Below are 26,759 nucleotides of genomic sequence, written 5' to 3' on the forward strand. Positions count from 1 at the left end.
CTGAAAATGAAACTGTACATCAGCGAAAAACGGGACATTCCCGTGAGCTTCAACATAAGGTCACCGTGACAGATATAGCTGACTGGAGGCGGTTTTTAGACACAATGGAAACATTACCAAAAGATGAAATTCTGGATCTGTTTGTGCCAGAGTTGAGACTTAAAATCAAAAACAAGAAAAATCATTCCTGAAGACGACGTTCCTACTGGACTTTTGTACTCTCTATATCTTCAAATATTCAAGTGCAAATCCGGCATGTTGGTCCCTTTTGTGGATTGTTGCTCGAAGAGCACATTCGGGCCGTTGAAAAATCGATGTTCTCACGAAGTGAAGTGGGTTACCACTTGCAAACTATTCATCAAACTGCTTGCTTTTGTTCTGCTGCCGTTGCCTTTTTATATACGGGTACTGATTTATTACAACTACGAAACAGGAGAGATATTCAGTCGCCGATCGGCAATGGGCCATTTAGGATTGACGGAGAAGTTTACCCTATACCAAGGTACCATTCTCCAATACTTGTCCCCAACCCACCCAGTATTCATCTGTATGTATTCTTTCTATATTTTGGCTGCTATCCTTATCGATCAACCGGATCTTCCCTCAGGAAAAAGTTTAAGGCCATTGCACAGGATGCTTTTCGCGACATGGCGAATGTTTCTCAACTGGAAACTCTTGGTATGATCGTCGGGATCATCATCTGGCCATTCCGGAGGCTGGGAGTCTTCGGCCTGTTGATTGCGCCTGTTTACTGGATTGTAGGAATCCCTTTAGCTGTGATTGGCTTCTTTCTGTACTGTCTGCCGACTGTCTACTTGACCTTCAGACTCCATCATGGAGTCACGGGAAGAAATCGTCAAGGACGACGCGCAAACCGAATCCGAGGAAATCAGTCGATCAAGGCTGCGAAAACGCTTCAAAAACTTAAAGAAACTTAAATTCGCGCAGAAGAAAAAACGCACGCACAACAGCATTGCGGCTCAATTGGCTGTGGCCAAATCCCGCACGAGGATGACTCGATGGAAAGAAACTGATAGCGCAGCTTCTCATGAGTCTGTTCTGTTTGTGTATTCTATACACGATGACTGTCCATGATCATGAATGTGCTGGGACTCCTCGTGGAGATGATTGTTTTTACACTCATGGGGATTATTGTCAACGCCGGCAACCACACTACGTTACGTAGCCCTAATCTTCATGGTGATCCTGTACATGAACGACTGCTATAACAACGTCTACGACAATTACCTCAAATTTAATCAGACGGTCATTGGAGATATTATTAAGAGAGTGGACGATTTGCAAAAAGTGGCCTGTTTGTCTTCTGACGAACAGGAAAACATGGCGTTTCAGGTCAAAACTGTTGAGGAAGAATATCGAATCAAAACCAGACTGAATGCGCGTAAGAAGAGACTACGGTTTGATGTCGGACAACTACTGCTGTTCTTTGATTCTTATGACACGCCAAGGATTCTAAACGCCTGTTTCAGCAGCTTTGTCAGATCCAGATATCAGGATGTCCCGGTCCAGTCTATCTGAATCTTCTCCACGCCACTGGCAGGTTCCTCGTCATTGTGCTCTTTTTGTTCTTCGTTTCCATTGTCGTATGGCGTTCGGCGAAGTTTATCGAGTGTCCTCCACGAATCAGATGCAGCGACATTGGCTGGAGGTTTGCTTCCATGGCTTTTCCGAAGTGTTATTTCAAAGGTAAAGGGTAAAAGTTTGAATTTGAATAGTGTTAGCTTTAAGGGACAAGTTGATGAAATCATTAATGGGTACAAGCAGAGTTGGCCATTGATTGATTTAGTTGTATGTCAAGAAGACCCATTTGAAGAGGAGAAAAAAGATGATGATGACAATAACAAAGATGGCGATAACGGAAAAGGAGATGAAAAAATGGAAGACGACAAGAAAGATGGTGATACCAAGAAAGAAGACAATGAAAAGAATGACGTCGATGATAAAAAAGATGGCGACAAGGAAAAGAAAATAGATGCCGAGAAAGAGAAAGAAACCAATGGACGGGAATCGGAAAACGACAGTTTGTCTCACATCGGAAACTTTAAGCAATGTTTCGTCTTTTGCTGTCTCGATAGACGAAGAAGAGGAAGAAGACGAAACGGAAGTGGATCTCTTTGTGGATTTGTCTGGTTTCCGTTGGACAGCAGCGAATGCTCTAGGCTCTATGACAATGATCAACACAGAGGAGCCTTACTCCGCCCATGATGGAAATGGGTGCCCGAATAACCACGCCCATATCATGAGGACGGACAGTGTGGAAATGATGGAGACAACAATGTTACAACCAAAAACTTGATATTCTGAAAAGAAAATACAAACATACAAACAAACCAAAAGATAATTGCTGATGCTTGCTAATTATGTTTGATACGTGCTTCTATAATGCGGGAGAATGTGGATGGATTTATTTCGTTCAGGGTCTCTACTGGGTCACAAGCGCTTGTTTGGATAAATACGAATCCATGCAATACGAATTAGTGTGCAATAGCCGTGTAGGTGCCGTGTTTCTACGACAATATATTAGGATTTCATTAATTTTCGATTTAAAGTGAATTGCGTGTGTTTGGTATAATTTGAATGAAGGCAGATCCTTGATTAGGTGTGTAGGATTTGTGTAGATGCAATGCTTCTTCGAGAACATATTATTGTGACTTGGCTATTTTATGGCATGCTTCCACCACAATCGCTCTTGTGACAAAGATGTTATTTAACATTGCAATGTTTTATTTTGTGATACCATGGATTGCAGGTTTAACACGCCTTGAATTTTGTGGTATTAAAGAATGTGTCCATTTTGTAGTGAATAGTCCTATACGTTCGAAACTGAGTTTTACCATGAAAAGTCCGGCTGGATTTAATAAAGGTCTTTAAAGCTTGGTTAAAAAGTCGCCAAAATTGTCCAAATATTTGAATGAATGGTTAATTTCTTGCTTGAATGGTTACTAGATTGGTTCCCGGTGGTCAGTGCTTGTATATATTTATTTATTTATTTGATTGGTGTTTTACGCCGTACTCAAGAATATTTCACTTATACGACGGCGGCCAGCTTTATGGTGGGAGGAAACCGGGCAGAGCCCGGGGAAAACCCACGACCATCGGTTGCTGACAGACCTTCCCACGTACGGCCGGAGAGGAAGCCAGCATGAGCTGGACTGGAACTCACAGCGACCGCATTGGTGAGCTTGTATATAAGAAGTGCATCTAATGAAAAGCGTAGGCTTCATCAGCCATGATTATATTGAAATACTACAGATTTTTTTAACTGTTCATTCTGGTGTTAAAACAGACAAATCTCACTTTTAACACTATGTGTGTCCCTAGCAGCATGACGTTGCAGTTTTTACGGACTGACTTTTTGGCAACACGGATAGAAAAGGTAACATAAAAACGAGCAGCATCTGTGGACCTGTGTGAACGGACTTATTTCTCCACCAACGTTAAAACATATATTTAGCTACTTGAAACTGGTAAAGTACAGCCGATATAAAGCGCAAATTTAGAGGTAATACAAATGTCTACTTCTTTATTGGTAGATACTAATTATTGTAAAGATAACGGCTCAGTGTTTAAAGTGCATTTTAAAGGAATAATGGACATTTCACGCCCTATAATTGTGGCAAGTGGCCAACGCATTGTTTGAACCATTGTAACTGCATTTGTGTGATTTAACATACTCAGAACTTGAAGCATACAAACCTTAGTTGAAGGAGTACGAATTTAGATCTGAATATATATACAACCAAAAATAGAAAGAGACATACTTTTTTCTTCACCTGCATAACCACATCCAGGCATGCAGTGACTGACAAGAAAGAAAAGTTTCCTTTGAAAGCGAACACATAGATCAATGCGCTGGGACAAGTAACGAGTCACGGCGACATTCTATACTTGAATGTCATTCAATTCTGATAATAAGACTATTTAGCCATGCTCTCTTTGATATAACTCTGAATTATATTAGTGCATACAGGATGCATAGTAAGTGACGTTTCTTCAAATAGACCTACTGTTACTGAAGACGACAGGCGTGTATATCTGTTCGTCTAAATTTTGAAGCATGATAACCTGTACAAGTATTATAGCACATAATGCGCATGCACCAGATACGCTCTAGAATGTGAAGTCACAACAATCCACTTTTCGAGTTTATTGCCTGATAACTGTTTTGCACGAACCCGTGTCTGTTCATGTGTAAATAGTAAGGTGTATATACCAATACATACACTTGTCATCTGAATCTCTGACACGCATATGTCATCAGAAGTGTTTATCGCCCATTACTAATAGAGATTTTTCTACACAACTGCACCTGAACCATGAAGATATACCGAAGTCCTACAGTCTAAATCACCCCTAAAAACACATTAATAACTTAAGACACATTAGCGATATCAGGGCTTGCCATCTTGCATAAAATCTGATACACATTTGCTTTGAAATGTGTTTAATATGCATATAATAATACATTTGGTCATAGCCTTCAGCTGCGATGAAAACAATCACCTAAACATTCATGGCAGACACGATATATACAAGTATATACACGGATGTGTTTTATATACTCGAAGAACCAGTGAGTTGCATGCATGTCTACAGAAAGATTCCAGTCGACTGCAATGCGGTGTATAACTGATGCGCTTTGTCACAGAAAAATTTCCAGCTCAACTGGCCCGGAACTCTGGCTTTTGTATATTGGCGTTTAAAAGAGAATGAATTTCCTTAGCTTGAGCACACCATTGCAACATTCACTTGACATTTCACGCTGCCCGTCTAAACCCTGAACAAAGTAAATGTCAGTTGTCTTTTTAGAATGTCTATTTCCATTCACTGTTTTTCTTTTTGTATCTTAAGGAACTAAGGATTTCGAAGTAAACGACACCCTACACTGACACTATATTTCGCTCAGTCATTGACTCTATACAACCAACGGTAGGCCATATCCACTTTGTAACGAAAACCAAATGAAAGTTAAAGCGAGTAGGCCTATATAAACAACGGTGGCGCTTTGAGATACCAAATTTTGGGCCAACTAATACGTACCCTAAATGACCTAAAAAATTAGCACACATCAGTGCATTTTAGAGGCAAAAAATGTCACAAAATATTATTTTTGGTGCAGAAACTTACAATTTTCCAGTGGAATATCATCCCATGTTCCAAGCAAACCTCAAAACACCTTTCTAAAATCAACCGAACTTTCAAAATCAGGAAAAATGGACAAGTTAATGATGGATGAAATTTATGGTCATTTCTTTACATTACGATTAAATATTTACCGGGTACACACCTCTAAGCTCATATGATAAATCAAGTCTCATTTTACCTTTTTTATGACAGACAGTTAGTAAATAATTAAAGTACTATTTACTATATATATAGTGTACAGGTCACGTCAACATTGTATAGTCCTATAAGGACGGTTCGCGGAGAAGAGGCCTCGGTTGCCAGGTACTGAAGGCTGAAGGATTCGTTTAATACGGCCACTGAGCTGAGTAGTTGTTGTGCCGTAAGTACGTCCATTTCAAGTAATATGCCCTGCTACACACAAAGTCATAAAAAAAACCTGTGCAAGCTAGGCGCATATCTATATAGACAATATACAAATATTTGATTTGAATTTGTTTTTAAGTGAAGGTTCAGAAGTGAACCCTGCACGACACGTAACCGCAAAATAGTGTTAAGGTGTATTGTGTAATGTTATATATCTAAACCACATGACAGCTCTTCATCCCATGAAACGTGCAAAGTTGACAAAACACATATAACATGGATTACATTATACCGACCTTTGCCGTACAAAGGCTCTGAAAGGAGGGAGACAAATTCAAGATGTACAGTTGTTTTACGTGAAAATGCAGACCTGCAATGAAACATATCCTGCTCGCAAAGTCATTTAATAAGTGGAAGATACACTTGTCTTAAAAATGAAGCTATACTGCGTTACTTGATTCCTTTGTTGTGAACTGCAACATTTTTCGTTTAAAAAACTTAGTAATTAATGACCCATGTTCATCAGGTGACGGTTAGTGTATTGCAACTGTCAGTGTTGCAAAGAACACGTATATAGGTTATTTAATATCAGTTTTTCATCCTAACCGCACCGGTGCCATTCGCTAGGTAGCATCAACAGGCTATGTATGTGTAGGTATTTTCTTATGTGGAGAAGGGATAGCGTTTAATAAAGAAAGCCTTCATTGATTTTTTTTTTACATCTAGCGCTAAACGCTTTCCACTCAGGTCGGTTTCAAGGCTCAAAAACAAGTTTTTGCCCTTTATAACAAATCATTCTATATTAAAGTATGTCACTTTAAGGATTAAACGGTCTTATATAGGTGCGCTGAATTCCCCTTTTTTCTCTCTCTTATTCCACTGGCCATTATAATGGATTATTTTCCTGTTTTTTTTTGACAGGTGTTGAAAATGTTTACGGACTGTTGCCTCCTCTATATAAACACGACATTTCGTCGCCCTTTTATAATGTAGTCCATACTTCCTCCGCAGGTAATTACTTTAGTGATATACACTCAAGATTTGGTGTTCTGGATCGAGTTTCCTGTCCTAGTTGTGACCCTACGTACACACGAAGATAATATATCACTGACATAACCCTGAGGTTTTAGACCGGACTATAAAACTTAGACACAAACTTAGCATATATTTACAAAGCGCCCGTAAAATAAATATTTGACATTGATTTACTAAAAAGTCAGCGGCACATTTATGAACCTTGTAGAACACCAGCCGTGCTTTTATAAAACTTTGCACAAATTTTTTCTACATCATAATATATCTCTTGGGTTTAACGCCATAATGAACAGTATTCACTTATACAACAGAGGAAATCCCATCTTTTTTTATATTACGCAGAACGTTCTATATTTTCGATAGATAAAAAAAGAAAGGCCGAAATCGTGAAAAGTATCCCGGTGAAATGTAAAAGTGTAACACCCTATGGGCATCGTATATCGTGGGTACTATTTCACATTAGAACATTTCACTAGAACTCTTTGTACTTCCCTGTATGAAAGATATACAGGCTACACTACTCAAAATTTTTCATTGTTAATAATGTTGCATTGCGTGTTGTAGTTGTCTTCAGTGTCATTCTTACTAGCAATCTTACCGCAATCGTATAGCAATTTTGTAATAGTTCTTTTTATTTGAAAACCAGTCAATTAAAAAATAACAAATACAATACATCACCGACACCTTGCTTTCAACCAAATCTATCCTGTATGTATATACAATTCATACAGATTTCCCGTCCACAAGGCCATAGTAAACCTATAGTATTGCCACCCCTCACCCAGTGTTTATGTTTTGACCTGAATAATACAATCATCTGTTATTTCTTGTCACCGGCCTATTGATATGGTCACGATCTTGATCTTGACTATACCTGATACAAAAAATGGTGACAAAACGTGACCAAAGGACGCCAGACAGACCGTCAGTTAGGTGACCTTGTTTTAGAAGTACACGTAAGAGTAGCGTGCTATATATCCAAAGTATGCTTGGTAGTTTTGAAGTGTAAAAGGCGATGAAACAAAACATGCCGATTCACAGTATTTATAGACATATTTACCTATATTTGAATTAGTACAGTACTGTCAAACAAGGCAATGGACATACAAACATACAGGCGTCATTTTTGCTTCGATTTGCAACAAAAGGGACCTTCGTGTAAGTTAGCACGCCAGAGCGGCACAATGACCCAGGAGCCTCTCGCCAATGCGGTTGATGTGAGCTCAAGTCCAGCTCATGCTGGCTTCCTCTCCGACCGTACGTGGGAAGGTCTGTTAGCAACCTGCGGATGGTCGTGGGTTTCCCCCGGGCTCTGCTCGGTTTCCTTCCACCATATTGCTGGCCGCCCTCGCATAAGTGAAATATTCTTGAGTACGGCGTAAAACAACAGCCAAATAAATAAGTAAATAAGGCATACATAACTAAGTTTTACACTTTAACAATAGTGGGCTCTGAACATATTTGTTTGGTGAATTTTGTCATAAACATTACAAAGAGGTGAAGCGATCCAGCATAATGTCTCAGTACCCTTTACCCAATTACCTTGTGTACACATCACTAACCAAATCTAACAGGCATATTTAATAAATCATAACCACTGTGTCTCATCTACACCCTGGTCTTTTTCCAGAATTTAAGCGTCAAGTTCGACATTCGTGTTCCAATCGTAGACCATGAAAGAGATATTCCTAATCGATAATCGTAAGATCGTTTTCAAGGAGACCTTTCCGTGGTTTCCTTGTCTACGGTATTGGCATATCCAGCCTTACATCATCTGCACTACACCTATCGAACGGACCAGAACTGTCTGCTATCAAACCGAAGAACGCCAAAAACAATATTTCGCTCATATGACAGTTGTCAGCTTTACAGGTGGCGGAAACAGAAACTCCAAAATATAAGACATCATTCAATGTTCTTGTCACCTTATTTAAATGTTGATTTTGTTTGAAAGTTCTCTTGTCTTAGCGTTTATTTACACTAAGGATCATTTTAGCCATGTACAACTGCAGTCACTTTATTTATTTATTTATTTGATTGGTGTCTTACACCACACTCAAGAATATTTCACTTATATGTCAGCGGCCAGTATTATGGTGGGAGGAAACTGAACAGAGCCCAGGGCAAACCCATAACCATCCACAGATTGCTTGCACAACAGGAAAGGAAGCCATCATTGGTGAAGCAGTGACTGCACTGGTGAGAGGCTGCTGGGTTATGGCGTGGCACTGGCATGCTGACTACTTCGTCCCCATCTGTAGTTATGAGAAGCACAAGTATGCATCACACATGGATCACTGTATACTAGTACATACTATAAATCATTCAGTCATTTCTTCGAGCAAGCGCCAGGAATTAAAATGAAAATCCGACAGGTCTTAATAAGTTTCACATTATGTGTGTTTATTTCATTAAGTTACAAACATGCCACATGCATAATTTTGATTGACATTATTGGATGGAATAGATTAGACTGAAATAAATAACCACTTTCATATGTATACATACATATATATCTTTATAGTACAATTTGGTATGAAGTAAGGGGTCACGGCATCAACTGCTAGTGCTTGTCTTATACTCAGTAGCCCTCTAACAATGATCTACTTGTATCTACATTTACATCAGCTACAAGGCCACACCTATACCTAACAAATAGATACAAATGAGTGTGTGTTCATATACACAGAATTCAACAAAGACTGCAATATACAAATCTACAGTGTTTATAAAGATGTATTATAAAAACATAGCTGCTCTTCTATACACTGAAGTCAATCATCCAGTCATTTGTCAACGTGTCTTGGTCAAGCCACACAGCAAATATCATTGTTCCCTCTGATGAGATTAACAAAAGTATGAAAATTACTTTTACATGAAAAGGAAAACTAGAATGAAAATTGTGGTTTTCAGGGAGACGAACATTTTGCCCAACTTTTTTTTTAATTCCATTTTTCAGGCCTATTTTATATCCATTAATAACCCCTCTATTTTCTGCATATTTTCCATCATTGGTTGAAAATGTCTGAACTTACGGGAAATTGGGACCAGCTTAGAGCCGCCATTTGAACTCTTACCCCATCAGTGGGTGGGGGGGGGGGGGGAGATATGTAGGCTACTTGATTTTCAGACTGAATACTAGTGGTAAAGCTCTGGTTTAAAGCCATTTTTCTCTCCATGAATAAACTTGTATTTTCATATTTTTACACGCTGGGACACTTCCTCACCTGCGTAAATGGGGTAACACAACAAAACTGAGCAGGGCTCAACAGATGTTACGCATAATATCAGCATCTTCCACATATCAGTATCTTCCACACAAAGATCAGCTCATTTACTACATGTAATGTAAAAGGCTCACATGAAGGGGAGAAGATATTGACCATACTACATGGCAAAAGATAACATAATGATATCAAAAAAACATCTAAGTTTCCCTTGACTACGACATCATTAACAGCTCAGATCTTATTAACACTGAACCCCCTGCTCACATTAAGAGATAACCCAGTATCACATAAATATAAGACGGAATCAAGGTCACGGTCATCAACTAAATTGTTTGTACACGGGCAGCCAGAGACAAATACAATAGGAACGTGTATAAAAGTAAAAAAGTATCAAACTTGACATGGCAACAAAAAAATGTAATACATCAGATCTGCTGGCAAGAACTTAATATTTATGGTGAAAGATCATAAAAATATCACACATGAAATGGTTACAGTCTGCAAAATGTTTACAAAAAAAAAACGGCAGTGCCACTAAGTGACGTAAATTCACACACATAATACATGAGACAGAGGAATTTTTCTAGCATGTACGCATACATGCTTCTATCTTCAGGTTTTTTCTCATCAGTAACTGATAGTTGGAAAAAGCTGCATGTCTGACTGAACACGGTGGTAATCATTTGTAAATGCTCGGTGAGCCAAACAAAAATCACTCTCATAAAAAATATAACTGTTTACCTTTCGCTCTTTAGTTATCGGAGGAAGATAGTACATAAATATGTGTTACAATGTTAACTGACATTTTGCTACATTCTACAATACCATAGATCAAAAGTCTGAATTCAACATTATAAGCTTTTATGGCAATTTTCATTACCAGTACAGTATCAGTACTCACATCTGTAATAAGTGCACAGCTCATGGGAATGTACCAATATACGTCTATTATATCTGATCTGGAATTTGAATACCAGTCATTTACCTGCTCCAAACAGTTTTATTTGACTAATAAAGGTCTTTTAACAGTTTTCTTCTGGAAGGTAGGGTGATATCCCAATGGAAAGAATAACAATCCATTACCTTTATTTACCTCAAAAAATGGATTTTGGAGAGGGAGGGGGGGATTTGTTGGACCAATATAGTACATGTGATCATCAAAGACAAATGAAGTGTGTAAATGTAACACTTTGTTCTAGCTGGGTCAGATTAACTGTAAATTATTGCTCAACTGATAACATACATACATGTACATAAAGCATTCCTTAATATACCAGGAAGTAGAACAGTCCTTGTACCTGATATGAGTGAACCATGTGATTGGATTTACAAATAAGATAACTCACCCCTTCTGTGAAAACTGGTGTGGTAAAGCAACACTGGCATTCTGGAGGTGCTGAAGGTACCCAGCCCCACCCCCACTAAGCAATTTTTCATTAACCATCATAAAACTCTCCCACTGATCAAATAAGAAAGTACTGGAGACATATTTGACTTGTACAAGTGAAATTAGCGATGCAAAGAAGGAAAAAAATAAATAAAAATTTTTTAAAAAGCTAGAAATCTGAAATGCTTTATATCCACAGTAGTAAACTGGGTAAACCTTGAAGAAAAAACAGCAAGAAACTCAAACCTATTTAGATAAATTGATTAAGACATCATCATTGTATTATTGTGGTGAAATGTTCCAAAAAAAAAAAAAAAAACTAGTTAACTAGTTAGCATGACAGCCCAGGAAACAGGGAAACTAATCCACACTTTTTTCAAGAAAAATATTTCCTATCAATCAAGATTTCTCAAAAAAGCACAGATGCAAATGTGTATCCAAGTTCAAAATGTAAGGCGAATGTAAACTCCTTTGTGAAGTCATATTCCAAAAAGGCCAGACCTATAGTTAAGAAATCATACACCAATTGTCACAACATGTATTTATTTATTTATTTATTTGAATGGTGTTTTACGTCGTACTCAAGAACATTTCACTTATGCACCCTCAGCCAGCATTATAGTGAGAGAAAACCAGACAGAAAACCAGAGGAAACCCACGACCATCCGCAGGCTGTTGGCAGACCTTCCCACTTACGGTTGGAGAGGAAGCCAGCATGAGCTGAGCTTGAACTCACAGCGACTGCACTGGTGAGAGGCTTCTGGGTCATTACGCTGCGCTAGCGCGCTGTTACAACATGTATGATTAGGTATTAAAAATACAAATGGTCAATCAGTACACTGTAAATGCATCAATCTGATCTCAAACAAATGTATAATAAACGACCATATACTGGATGGAATGAATCTTTGGACATTAAAGTGTATACAAGTATATATGGATATATATATATATATATATATACACACACATATGCAGTATATGATGTCCCCCTATAATAACATTGTAATAAAAACTATCATCATAATGAAAAGTGTACATTCGAGGGTGACTTACTCCACTCAGATCATAGCATCCACAGGTTAGTCAGAAAAGCAGGTTAAAAATCCAAAAAAAATTGTGGTCTCAGTAACAAATAATGGAATGCAAAAGTAGCTTTTTTTCTTATAAATATTTAGACAATTTAAACTGCAATACATCTGACTATAAATAAAAGCTTGAAAGCAATGATTCCAATCACAGAAGGTTATCAATATCAAATAGGAACATTTGTTTCAACTGTTATCACAGAAAACATGATTTTGTTGCAAAAACTAAGTGCTTCTATTCATTTTATTTTTAATGTAGTCTTTCAATGACCACTTTCACAAAAGTCTTATTTCATGTAACATTTTTTCGTAAATATTGTAATTCTTCAAAATTTTCAATTGTCTCTGCGACCAATATTTTGAAACATTCTGACAGAACTATGGGATGTGGAGAAATAATTTGCACAGTTTTACAAAGCTTGCATCTTTAGGGACACCAATCATTTTCATTTTTAGGTTCATTTTTTTTTACAATTTTTCATTTTAGGTTCATTTTAACAATAGTTGTATGCATAAATTCCACTGCAAAAGGTGCTTCAGACATTGGAAAGATTAAAAATTTACAGTAATCTATAGTGACATAAGGTAATGCCATTTGCCAGGGAAGTTACAACTAAAAAATATTTACCAAAAAGAGAAAGCAGCCAATGACCCTTTTGATCTATACAGTAAACTGGACTTCAAAACTGCTATGACCTTTCAAGGTAATTTCTCACAACCATGACTGATGTAAAAATACAAACGTAATATCATGAAGATATGGACGGGGTAAACTGTATGACATCTGACAGTAATAAATAATGAGGGTAAATGTGATATGTATAGATGTAGCTTTGTAGAAGAAAACAAAACATACTGCTAACAAAACACACTGTTAACACTACAAACTGCTGACTGACATAAATGGGTTTGCCCAAATATAGCTGTGCCAGAAATAATCATCCCAGGAAAAATGTAAGGCCTCTGACATCAGAGATACGGCTGTGACTTTAGGCCAGCAGGTTTGTAAGGTACGTGGCAAAAACTGGTTTACTCTGAGCAGTCTGGTTTTCTCGACCAACAAAACTGACTTCTTTCGTAAAAGTGAAAAAATCTTAAGTACAGCATTAAACACAAATCAATAGAATAATTAAACAAATAAAAATGTAACCTATTTATTCATCTATCGAAGTATCAAAAAAAGACATTACTAAACTTCTGAGTTTCTATGTCAAGAAACTAGATGCAATATCACTGCCAAATGTTACTATTAAACACACACAAAAAATATTACAAAAAAAAACCTGGTTGACGATTACAATTTTTAGTAGTAACCTTATAAAAAGAAAATTTAGCACTTATTTCAGACCAGCCCCTTTTCTTGACAATCATAACGTCACAAAGAATCCAAGAAATTTTCCTGTAACATTATCACAATTACTCTTAACCATGGGATAATGAAAGCAGGGACAGGGCCCAGTTTCACAAAGTGGTGTATGACATTTTTTCATCGTACATTTGTTGTACGACATATTATATGTCACTACAACCATGCCAATGTCTTATATGTGCGATTATCGTACATGTACGACATCTTTGTGAAACTGGGCCCAGATCTTCAAAGTTCATTTCAAATATAAAAAATCAATGACTAAACGAAGTTTATATGTCATTACTCTTTGGAGACAGCCAAGAGACAGGGCCCACTTTCACACAACTTGGTAAGTCATATTTCTCGTAACTTTCTCCTGGGTTACAGAGCCATAAGGCAGTGTCACATAGGAGAAAGGTTACAAAAAATTGCTTTGTGAAAGTGGGCCCAGACAAGATAAGCAGGGTAAAACTACCCCTTACACTAATTTCCTTTTTTGAATAGTTATTTTTTTATTAATACTCAAGCTGTTTTATTTTCTTCTTCTAGCACTTTTTATCATGAAATAATGTGAACAGTATAGATGAAATATATTTACTACCAAATCCACCAAAAAAGATACCAAATCTGTTGATGAGTTTTAGAAATGACTAATACATGAAATTTATGTCAGTGATTTCATGAATAACTCATCGCTTATGTATATCAAATAGGCAGCTCAATATCTTGACAGCTGAAAACACATACACATGTACAAATACATGTATAACTGTACCTAAACAAGAAAGTAAACTTTTGTAGAGACTTCAGATCTGCAGCATCTTACACGGAGACAGTAGCACAGTGGGTAATAGAACAAACCACACATGAATCACACCACAAATAGGTATAACAGACTGTACAACTGTATCATAACACATCAGCCAATGAAAATCAAGATATGTACATGTAAATACACAGTAATTGAGAAAGCTCAAAAACAAATAACAGGCCTTCTCTCATTGGTCAGTTGACAAAATCACATACTAGTGGCTGAAAGGCAATGTATACTGTGTATACCAGTAAAAACAACAGTAGATAACAGAGCTGATTAAACAGTACTTTTGCTGTCTATCCATCCAGCAATTTTGGTTCTTAGGAACACCTGGGTTTTTAAATAATTCATATGGTGAAAATTTGCCTCAACCACACAGACAATGCATGATTTTTCTTGCCACAAATTTCAACATTAAAACTTCACTTTCCTTTGTACAAATAGTCTTCCTTCCTCTCAGAAAGGTATTTGATTAGCACTTTTAGTACGAATCAACACCTGGTGACAAAAAAATTTTTGCTAACTTAATTTCTAAACTTTTGCATCTTCTTCTAAAGACAAGTAGACTATCCACAAGCTTTCCTCGTCACATTACAACTGTCCCTCGCTTGCCTTCATTCTCAGGACCTCTGAGTCAGTGCTGGTGAATCACCTTTGGGTAAGCTTTGATGTGAAACATCACCATGTAGGGGTACATGTAAACAGAACAATTGGTGCTGTCACGTGGCCACACCCCAAGACAAGGAGAATGCCATCTCTACCAGGTTCTGATTGGCTGAATCATGGATACACACATACACCTCTCTACTGTATGGAGGAGGGAAAACACGCCTGGAAAGAAAAGTAGGGGAAAAGGCTAAAATATGAATTAGCAAAATTTTGGGCAGAGCATTGAAATTGACAGATTAAAACATAAATACATGTTTGGCAGAGGGCTTAAAAGTGCACTACATGTATTACAGTCTATGATGACGCAAATTAGTAAAAAATTGACAAACAGATAATCATCTGCAGGGAGAGAGGCATATATACATATGCTATATTGGCTGAATGCAAGTGATCCAGTGAGCTTCCCATAAGATCACCTTACTGTCGCGAGAGCTCTACTGGTCACTTATTGAAAGAAAAGCCCTATCTGATTCCCTAAGACAGGCTGGGATTGCAAGGCTTGGGACTGTATGTCACATATGTGAGTCTTAACACTGGACATGAAAACAGTAATAGTGGTATCCTTACCCTATGACCCAGTACGCCAGTGTGGGTGGTGGTTTCTTGGGATCGTTCCACGTCCCAGGCATGAACTGAAATAACACAGCCTGCTCCTTCACCTCACTGTAGAACTGTCGTGAGCTGAATCTGTACAACTTGCTGACACTTTGCATCTGTGAACAAGTGTGTGTACATAAAATATTATCAGCTTAAATTTGCTGACATCGAAACACTATAAGGTTGCTACTCCTCTGTGAATACTTGTCACCAGTACAATTTAACCACCAGCGGACCACTGAAAACTGTATCGGAAAATAGCTTATTTTTTCAGAAGTTTATTGACCAAGTTAAATGTAACCAAATATTTAAGAAATACTGTTCCTGCTTTGGATGTTTAGCAGCAATTTTATAGTCAATAAGGTGGATGTGGTTATTATTTTAAGTTGACATAGCTGCGTTACACCTGACCTGTGATATCCATTAATTCATTTTTGTCAACGAAAAAAACATCTTGTTTTATAACAGTCCTGCCCAATTACCTCATTTGGCGAGGGTTTAGCACGTGTCCCAAAGGGAATAAAACATGAGATTTACGGTCTTTGATCGACTTCTTTATTTGTACATGTAATACCAAACTGGTCAAGTGTCATAGAATTGTACTTTATGGTCAGTTTTATAGTACTGATAACGTATGTCATCAATGACTAAGCTCACTGTGTTTTTAGTTCCCTTACCTTTAAAGGACTGTCACAATATGAACTTGCACAGCCATTTTGAATACCCCAATCCCATTAAATGGCATGGCCTCTTATCTTGTTTAGGTTATCCACACAGGCGAAAGCACAACACCACAGAATGACAGACACCCACGTACATCTTCCACTTAGTTTATTTATTTTATTTCTTTCACTGGAGTTTTACGCCACACTTAAGAATATTTCACTTATACGACGGTCGCCAGCATTTTAGTGGGAGGAAACCAAACAGAGCCCTGGGACAACAAACGACCATCCACAGGTTGCTAGCACACCTTCCCACATGCGGCTGGAGAGGAAGCCCCACGCAGTTTAAGATGGTAAACTGTTGCACATGCCCTTAAGAGGTGTATTACCTGTTTCTGCTTGGCACACTCAAACTGTTTGTGTATCTGTAGAGCACACCTGTGGAAGTTGGACAGCACCTGGCTGTGTATAGCACCATTCACGACGGAGAGCTCATGCTGACTGGGACACACGTAAACACCTTCCAGTGTCTCTAAGCTGATGTAGTGGAACAGAATGTTACTCACACCACGAGTTATCCTGTACAAAACAAAACAAATACGGTTTACTACACAAAGCTTTTTCCAGCTACATACATGAAAACATACATAAAATAAACATCCAACCAGATCTAGCCTATGTCTTCAAATTTTTCGCTTATTTAGGTACAACACTGAATGCAATTTAACGCCCTTAATGTTTGGACTATGGAGATAATTTGTGTTTTGTGGGTTAGCGAACATCAGGACTTAACACAGAAAACATCATTTTATTTTTAGTCTATGCAGAGAAATGCCATCAAAACATGTTTAAACAACACCAGGTGAAAATGCTATAAAGATGAAGAAATAGGGTAAGTCTGCTTTTCTTTCAAAAGTCAAGGTATTGTTATAACAGATAGGGCAAGGGCTAATACCTTATTTCCAAACTCGTGACTAAGGGCACAATGCAGTATGAAGTTTTCTAGCAATGTATGTACATCCCTGACTTACTTATTGCTGAGGGTGGTGTCCTGTAACATGCCCAGACTTCTGCTCAGGCTGGACATATCTAGTAAACCTCCTCCCCTGGAACGCCCCTACAGTGACAGGTAAAAAAAAAAAAAAAACATGTAGATATCTATATTGCAGGGGAATCTATTTACACCTTACAAAGGTAAACAAAGCAACTGAAATGGGAAATTTATTTCCTTGATTAACCTGCAACCTTCACGGTACGTAGAAAAGACGCCATAAAAGCATATTATCACTACCCTAATTCCTCAACCTTTTCGCATATGAAAGAGGAACTTTCAGTACACTATGTATAATTGGATTTTGGAGACATTCGTTGGGTTGGCCAGTTTCAGAGCTTCACAAAAGCTATAATTTTATCAGTCTACACACAATAATGTCTGCAGAATATGCCTGAATAAACACCGTTCAAACATGCGAAAAGGTTAAAAAAATTACAAGAAATACTGTTATTGTTTAATCTCAGATTACACATACTCACAATATACATTTATATGCACAGTATTGTAAAGTTTACACACATGCACTACAAAAACAATTTAATCTGTTAGTGAAGGCATAAAGTAGTCCACTGTAGTCAAAGCAGAACTGTTCCAAAGATGGATTCCTAAAGTTAATCCACATCCATCATAATAAAATAAAGATGTTGCAACACTTCTTAATTTATTCATATGCTGATCTTTCATAATTCTTTATGAATAGCATACCCGTTGTGCCCCCGAACTACTCCCACTCCCAGCCGACTCCAAAGAGCCATTAGATGACCTGTGGCTCTGACGCCGTAAGGCTGTGGGGGTGGAGGTTTCAGTGTTACCTACAGAGTGACTATCATCACTATCGCCTGGGGACAGAGAAGAAATATCTGGTGTCAGCACAGTCACACATTTGACTGATGAAAACAAGGAAGTAATGAGTTTGATTGTTAACATAATCTGATGATAATGCAGTACAATGCAAAATGAGCGCAATTCCATCACCACGATGTAGCCAATTCCATGTAGATGTACAATATACCATAATGTATGCAAATCTCAATTTTATTTGTGAGAAGAGTGGGAAGGTCTTTCAGCAACCTGTGGATGGTCGTTGGGTTCCCCAGGGCTCTGCCCGGTTTCCTCCCGCCGTAATGCTGGCCGCCTTCGTAGCAGTAAAACATTCTTGAGTACAGTGTAAAACACTAATCAAATAAATAAATAAATATTGGTCACAAAGTTATTTTCTTTTAAAAATGATGTCCTTAACTTTTACTCTTATACAACCACTTAACAAGCACATTTATTTCATCCCCTTATTACAAATTATTATATAATGTCTCAGACAATGTGTAATCCAAGACGCAGACATTACCTCCAAAAGAGACTGGTCTTTTGTCGAGCTGTGGGCTGGCTTTCCACTTGTAGTTACTTTCTGGTGTGTGCTTGTTGGGAGTTAACACTGAAACGGAGAGAAGGATTAACTTCATCATACCTGAACAAACTTGAAAGATAACCTAACAACTCTGAGTTCTCTCCCTTAGATACCTTTCATAATACACATGGCTGAACATTGAAGACGCACAGTGCTAATATGCATGTAACACTTAAAAAGCTGCTGCCATGCTTTATGACCCATCACTCACTGTTTTTTAAGTTTGCAAAGTGTATCAAAGCTCTGTACTTTTCTTTCACTCAGCAAAATCCCGCACAAAAAAAATACATAACTTGTCCTTTAGTCTTTCATTGTTCGTTCTCAGCCAACAGTAAAACTGCATGTATGCTTAGGATTCCTATTAGTTCATTTCCAGCTCATGCTGTCTTCCTCTCCAGCCATACGTGGGAAGGTCTGCCAGCAACCTGTGGACGGTTGTGGGTTTCCCCCCAGGCTCTGCCCGGTTTCCACCCACCATAATGCTCGCCGTCGTCGTATATGTGAAATATTCTTGAGTACGGCGTAAAACACAAATCAAATAAATAAACAAATATGCTTAGGACGTGAAACTGAAACTCAAAGCACCGTTTGTATTTCTGTAACCCAATTCTTAACAAATCTCTGAAATACCTGAGCGTGGAGAGTTCTGTATCTTGGTGATGGGGGACACCTGTGACAGTTCTTCCTTTCCACGACTAGAGGCAGCTAACATCCAGTCAGCCCCAACAAGGCTTGGCCCTCCAGGAATCGTCTGCAGCCTGAAGATTAATGCAATCAGGGATATTACCACATATTAAGGTAACAGTAGCTAGACTATTACATATGGTAATTTTTTTTTCATAAACGTTGTAATATTCTGTTCATACATATCTTAAAATAATTTTTAAACATGTATGAAAGAGAGTAAACGCAAAATTACACTATAGATAAAAATATAATGAGGATTAACAAAAAAAATGTTACAGGGAAACAAAATTCCCTCTATTAGCACCAGAACAGATCATCTGTACGCTGGTTTAAGACAGGCTTGTTTTACCTTGTCTCACAGGTTTCTGTAAGCTCTGCCCCCTCCAGCTGTAAGAGAGTTGCCTTGACCTGATCTACGTAGAAGGGGTCAGGTGAGGGGTGTCCATCAGCCCAGGCTGCACACCCACCAGCCTCCAGTAGCACTGCCAGAACAGTGTGACGCTGAAACAAGGCAGTATCCTGGGTGAATGGATAGTACAACTACACGAGATGGCCTGCACGGTGTTTTAATGTGACAACACACCAGCAAGCCACCAACACATAATAATCAAAAAACAAGTTAATGTTCTGTATTAAGTGCCCATGAGTCATCCCTAATTAAACATGACAGAATATATGTTCAGAAAAATATCACTGTCATGACTTTCTTCCCCTTCCTGATGACACTGATAATAGGCATTAAGATTAAGAAGACAATATGATTACTGTGGCCAATTTTCTTGACCTATTCGCAACAATGACAATGTACCTGTAGATGAAGTTTTTATCACAAATTTCTGCAGAAACAGGACACAACAATGTCCGAGTTGAATTGTAGCCGATGACAAACAGGGGAGATAACTCTGACAAGCACATCAAAATTGTCGCTTTTCAGGAGATACTTTGGAAACGCCATTATTCCTGACTGGAGAGACAGCTCTCATTAAATGTGAGCACAGATAATTTAAAAAAAATAATAACAACAAAAATATATATATATATATATATATAGAGAGAGAGAGAGAGAGAGAGAGATCTAACGTCACAGGCTATTTACAGCTATTATACAAATTGCCAACTTTGTTAAAAAAATTCCTGCAAAACCAAATAATAAATCAATTTAACATTCAACGAAGTTTTGTAACACACACAGGTTGGTGTGAAAACAAGAACTGTCAATAGACTTAGTCCTGTTACTTCTTGCATGTTTTTCAGTGCACATATAGTTTTTCTAACACTGAGGCCACGATATTTTTGATATATGATGCACACCATATCTGCATTAAAGGTGCATAAATGCGATCCTCAAAATGCAGTACCCAAGCATGTCTTCTTAGAAAAACCTGCTCCATTTACAGTTCCTAGAATGAGAAAAAAGTCTACTGGAAGATCTTCAAGCCCGGTTCAAGAACGCCTGAAATGGCTTCTGGAAGAAGAAGAGCTTAAAATCAGTTTACAGAAGATATACTTCAGAAATACAAGAACATAAAGTAAATCCATCCATGTACTGACCATTCCCACGACCAGCAGGAAGTAGCGAGCATCAGGCTCCGTGTAACCGGGGACACTGTTCTCTTCAGTGGTGTGAGATCGCCGTGTGGGAAAGAGCTCGTGCCACAGCACCAAGTGCCGCACCTTGTACTCAGATGTGTATGCTAACACACAGTTGTACTTTAGGAACAGGTACACATCCTGGAAGTCTTCAGGTGGTAAATGATTGCAACATAAAAATCCCTACAGCAAGAAAAGAAAAAAACCACTGTCAATACCATTTCCACATCTACAACACATGCAAACTTTAAAGTCCAACTGTTCATTTCAATTTATTAGCAATACAACCCTCTACACGTTGCTGGAAGACCTTCTCATGTACCACCAGAGATGAAGCCAGCATGAGCAATATGACCCTAAGATACAAAGCATAATCTTTTACCATTAGACATTTCTTTAACAGTTTACTGATTCATAACTGTTACTTTTACATGACTATGAGTTCTAAACTTAAAAAAATGAAGCGACAAACCTTGTAAAATAAACAGCTACCCATCATTGTGTATGTTCTTCTCATCTCTACTATTTCTTCATCCTGTGCATGGAATAATATATAACAAATATATAACAAATCTATGAGCATGGAGACATGTTTTTTGTTGTTTTGAATGTCAAATGTTACAATTAATAAATATATCATTCAAGTCATAAAACACAAGCTCATAAGCTCATTAACACTGGCAATGAAACAATGCAACTTTTTTACTTATTTTTATTCAAATTAAACTGGCACGAGGTAGCAAATGGGTTTCATACTGTCACATTTTTAACGGTATTTTTTAATATTCTACAATGCATGTAACTTAAAAATAACAGTATATCAAGTAACTGTTGACTTACATCATCGGTAAAATCTCCAGCTTCCAGTTCACTTAAAATATTATCATACTCCACCTACATGGAAAAATAATAACAATAAACATATTTACGATACTTATTTAATTGCTTGGTGTTTAATGTCACGCTCAATAATGGTTTACTTAAGCGTTGACCGCCACTTTTGGGTTTAGACAACTATGGTGGCTCAAGTCAACAAAAAACATGGAATAAACAACAGGCCTTGACAAGTCAGTGTGACACATGATCAATGCCTGAATTTTTCCATGTGATGGAAAGATGTTCATGCCAATATAAAAAAAAATCAATTTGTATGCCGTGTCAGTGGAAGTCAAATACGCTAAAAGACCATAAATTTCGTCCATGACTAACTTACCCATTTTTCCGGATTCTGAGAGTTCTATTAATTTTAGAAAGGTGTTTTGCAGTTTGCTTGGATCATGGGATGATATTCTAAGCGAAAATCATAAGTTTTAGCAACAAAAGTAATATGTTGTGGCATTTATTCATCTCTAAAAATGCACTTTTGTGGGTGAACTTTTAGGTCATTTAGGGTACCTCTAAGGAACTACATATAAAACTGGCCACTGAAACTGCTTACTGAAACCCAGTCCCCAGGAATAATGAAGGAGTATAACTGACTGATATACTGTGACAAAGTGTATGGCCTGACCTTTGATTCATCTTCCAGCTGCAGCCAGCGCACCCCAGACAGAACGTCCAGGAAACTGCGGGACGTCTGCTCGTAGTTCAGCCCCAGCAGGTACATCTCCTGGCTCTGTAACATGCGGTGGAACAGCAACGAGAAGACCTGGTCACACTGGGGGAAATTCTCACGATGTCGGAATGCACTGAGGGGAATAATCAGGGGAGATATGATGAATATAGGAAAGGTAAAACAAAAGTAAATGTGATGTAGCACCTTTAGCACGCTACACTGCATTTGTTTCTTTGATGATGTCACAGCGTAAACATCACGAAATGCTAAACCCCATGTGGCGTGATATTATCCAATGGGGGAATAATAAATTTATGTGAGGTATAATAAAAGAGATTAGGTCACATTTGAAATTTTCATTTCAAATGGTTACATGCATATGAAAATAGCCCACCGCATTTGAGAGTTAAAACATCATACATCCCTAATAGCAGATAAACAATAATATGTTAAACGTTGATACCTGACAACAGAGCCGAAGGACACCTTCAGTATCCTGATGGTATCTGACAAGATATGGTTTAAATGATGTAATGGCACTCTGAAACAAACAGAAAGACAAAAAATACAAATATTAATGAACCAGTATCCTTCAAGCTAAAAACAACCCAAACATACATGTATTGCATTTGACAGTGAAAAAAAAAGAAAGAATAAACTCATGAAATGTAATCTGTATATTTATTTTACAAGTATATATATCCACTAATACAGCAGTTTCAGGGAAAAAAAATTTTATGCTGAAAATAGCGCCACAAAAGTCTTAGTCAAGTGTTACTTTAATAAATAATGTGTGAATATGCACTTAACCAAAAACGGTACATTTCAACAAAGGCTGTTCTTATGATTTACATATTATAATACATAAAGTCAATTATATTTCTTAGGTATAGGTATTTATAATAGGTCAAGTGCTAGAAATCAAAATTTGGAAATTAGGGTATTGGTAGTTTGGTATTTTCAAATCATACCACACGTCCTGAGAATACTTACACTTTGGCCGGCAAGGCCAGGACAAAGACATCTCGTCCTTCTTTGTGATAAGCAATATTGACTACATGGTTCTCCCATAGCACTGTGGAACTGACAATTATGCATAACATTAAAACATGAAATGAATGTTCTGTAAGTCTCAATACAAGGGTACACCAGTCCTGCTGTCTGGTAAGAGGACTTACAAACATGTGTACCCTAATTATATACATATATACCCTTTACAATATGCCTGAGTGAGTAAGTGAGAAAGTGAGTGAGTGCCTGGGGTTTAACGTCGTGCTTAACAAGATTTCAGTTGTATGATGACGAAGAAATCCTTAGAGTGCATGTATTGTGCCTCCTTGTTGCAGGACGAATTTCCACTGGTCTTTTATCGACTGCTGCTTCACTGAACTCCAAGCAAGGAAGTTACAAGTTTTTCTATTAAGGTCTTAGGTGTGACCCAACCAAGGATTGAGCCTGGATCTACCACCCTGAAGTGGACGCTCTACCATGTCTACCAACTAAGCTATCGGGGCCGGTAGAATAAGCTTGAATGAACACTTTGCAAACATGCAAAAAGGTTGAAGAATGAAAGTAGTGTAGTTTTTACAAGATTTAGGTAAAACCTGTAGCCTGTAGAGATATTGATTTGTATCACTACCTGACCTGCTTAAAATCAAACATGCTTGAAGCAGCATCTGATTCAGATCTACGGGAGTAAATGTAGATCTAACAGGGCTACTTGCAATTTAACCTCTTAGCAAGTTTGGGCCTCAAATGGGTTAACTTGTTATTTCATGTATTTCTGACCCTGCATTTCCAAACTGTTAGACATATACCAACATCATCTACTAATATTATCAGTTTAAAAGCCACAATCTTCACTGTCACAACTTTCTTACCAAAACTGCACATGTACACGTAGTTTACTGCAAGTGCATAAAATAATGAACATCAAAGCTGAATAACTGTAAAGGATTCATGAATGTTTATTCTACTCTGTATTTAGTTTATGACAGGATCAAACATGTTTGATACAAATAATCTCTTCAGTCTTACTATCATGGGGTAAAAATGGCTTTAGAATATGCCCCAACAATGAAAAATAACACTTTTCAACCTTTCGTCTTTTCTGAGAAGAACTTTTTTTCCGTAATATTAGCTTAAAACATTGAACATTTAAAGATCACTGTTTAACAGAATTTTATGTTTCATGAATTCTTTAAACAGTCAGAGATGGACAAGAAAAAGCAGGTTTTGTGACTTACTGTCTGGCCGAGTTATTGGTGACCTCTATCAGTATACTACAGAGTGTGAGGAACACTCCCCTCAGCTCAACCAGCTTACTGTCATGGCGCGGGAACTGGTACACAATGTCCTCCTGTAATAATCAGTCCGGTAATACATTGGTCATGATACTATAAATCTGACATACATGTAAAACACAGAAGGATTTCCAGGGAAGCAAATTCTGTAACTTACACAAGGAAGCAATTAATCAAACTTCACTAAAAACAAGTCCTAAATGGCACTATAAGGAGAAAGAATCAATCAGAATCAGGCAAAACATCTAACTTGAAAAATACTAAACTTTAGGAAAACTACAGTATATACATGTACTAGAGACGTAGCCTCTCTTGCTCGTCCAGAGATAGCATCACTTTTACCACATACAATGGTCTCCAACCAATGTGGTCATGGGTTCAAATCCTGCTCCTGCTGTTTGGCTATGGCACTGAGTCAGGAAGTTTGCCCGGTATTTTTCAATGGTCAATTATTTCCCCAGATTCGATCCGGTTTCCTTCATTAATATACCCTTATTACCACCATATAACTGAAATACACCTCTCACCTTACAACACTCTTCATTATGACATGCAATTCAATCGGACCACTCAAATGTATTACATAAATTAATTGTGATTTCAATAGATTCACGAACAATACTGAAAACATATCAACACATAAAACATACAAACTTTTCCATGTTAAAGTCATGCAGGACCTCCAAATGCCAATGGGTTTCCGCCTGGGCTCTACCCAGTTTCCTCCCGCCATAATGCTGGCAGCCATTATACATGTGTAAGTGAAATATTTTTGAGTATGGGCATAAAAACACCAATAAAATAAATAAATAAATACTGTCATACAGTGAACAACACACTTACCTTGCTGATAAGGATTCTGACTTGCTGTCCAGTGACAGGTAGAGTACAGCATGAGGTAGCTTTCTGTAGGAGGGACTGGAGAAGGGTGTTGCCTCCCCTAGTAATGCCTTCAACAAAGTGTGGTCACCAGGACTAGGTGTGGGCAGGGGAACGGGTTCCTGAGGCTGGACTGGACTAGGACCTACCACCACTGGTGACTGGAAGGTCAATTTTACCTGAACATGAAAAAAAACACACACACATGATCATATTTTCAAAACAAAAAAAAAGTGATAATGCTGAAGAGCAATACACTACCTTCAGAAGATGTTTAAATTAAAAACATATTCAACATACAATTCCTGTTACTCAGGTCCCACAGTATGTTCTCTTATTCAGTAGAAAGATAACAGAATCGAGTGCAGCAAAGGCGGATCACTCCATGCAGACATCACACGTCTGTCTCCTCCCAGTATTGGCAACACATGAATATGTATCTCAAGTTAAATCACTTAAATTCTTCTTGCAGCCTGAAAAACCAAATTGTTGACATTGTGGACATCTTGTAACTGCCAGATAACTCAAGGCTCATTCAGGCTTAAATTAGCTTGGTCTTGCCGCAGACGACCAGTCTCTCAGCTATATGAAAGGTGTCGCATGTACCCATGCATAAGGCACAGCTGACTGACTTTTCTGGTCCAAATGAATGGATTTATTCAATAATGCCATGACACTATACTCTACTTCACAGCATATACTCAAACACAGTTCTTACAGAGTATATCATATCACTTATATGACAAAAGGTCTATCAGTAGTTAGGCTGCAGTTTAAAGGCTTTGTCATACAAATGGAGAAGGGCCATTTATATGCAATATCTTGCAAGTCCAAAACAATGCTAAGCTGGAATTATGGTAAATACTTTTATATTTACATGCATTTGTGACATTCCACAAGAAATGCTACTGATATGCTGTAATACTGTAATATACAATT

At 37.8% G+C, this 26,759-nt stretch overlaps 2 protein-coding genes across 2 annotated transcripts in view; one reads left to right on the forward strand and one right to left on the reverse strand.

Annotated features, from left to right (window-relative positions):
* The first annotated feature begins 1,197 nt into the window (after positions 1-1,197).
* Positions 1,198-2,317, forward strand: LOC135473470 (probable ATP-dependent helicase PF08_0048). The gene is made up of 3 exons (XM_064753321.1): positions 1,198-1,402; positions 1,808-2,041; positions 2,097-2,317. Exons 1-3 carry the CDS (start codon positions 1,198-1,200, stop codon positions 2,315-2,317), a joined length of 660 nt encoding a protein of 219 aa, XP_064609391.1.
* Positions 2,318-14,133: 11,816 nt separating this feature from the next.
* Positions 14,134-26,759, reverse strand: part of LOC135473471 (protein inturned-like) — a 27,792-nt gene continuing 15,166 nt past the window's right edge. The window contains exons 10-26 of the mRNA XM_064753322.1: positions 25,785-25,999; positions 25,559-25,562; positions 24,885-24,997; positions 23,632-23,721; positions 23,102-23,179; positions 22,594-22,771; positions 21,924-21,977; positions 21,556-21,618; positions 21,045-21,266; positions 19,843-19,994; positions 19,437-19,564; positions 18,747-18,833; positions 18,107-18,240; positions 17,379-17,464; positions 16,737-16,926; positions 15,653-15,798; positions 14,134-15,247 (exon numbers count right to left, since the gene is read on the reverse strand). Coding sequence (XP_064609392.1) covers positions 15,136-15,247; positions 15,653-15,798; positions 16,737-16,926; positions 17,379-17,464; positions 18,107-18,240; positions 18,747-18,833; positions 19,437-19,564; positions 19,843-19,994; positions 21,045-21,266; positions 21,556-21,618; positions 21,924-21,977; positions 22,594-22,771; positions 23,102-23,179; positions 23,632-23,721; positions 24,885-24,997; positions 25,559-25,562; positions 25,785-25,999 — 2,052 coding nt within the window. The 3' untranslated portion in view covers positions 14,134-15,135. The remainder of the gene's footprint in view (positions 15,248-15,652; positions 15,799-16,736; positions 16,927-17,378; positions 17,465-18,106; positions 18,241-18,746; positions 18,834-19,436; positions 19,565-19,842; positions 19,995-21,044; positions 21,267-21,555; positions 21,619-21,923; positions 21,978-22,593; positions 22,772-23,101; positions 23,180-23,631; positions 23,722-24,884; positions 24,998-25,558; positions 25,563-25,784; positions 26,000-26,759) is intronic.

Source organism: Liolophura sinensis, chromosome 8, assembly GCF_032854445.1.
Source record: "Liolophura sinensis isolate JHLJ2023 chromosome 8, CUHK_Ljap_v2, whole genome shotgun sequence".
NCBI lineage: Eukaryota > Metazoa > Mollusca > Polyplacophora > Chitonida > Chitonidae > Liolophura > Liolophura sinensis.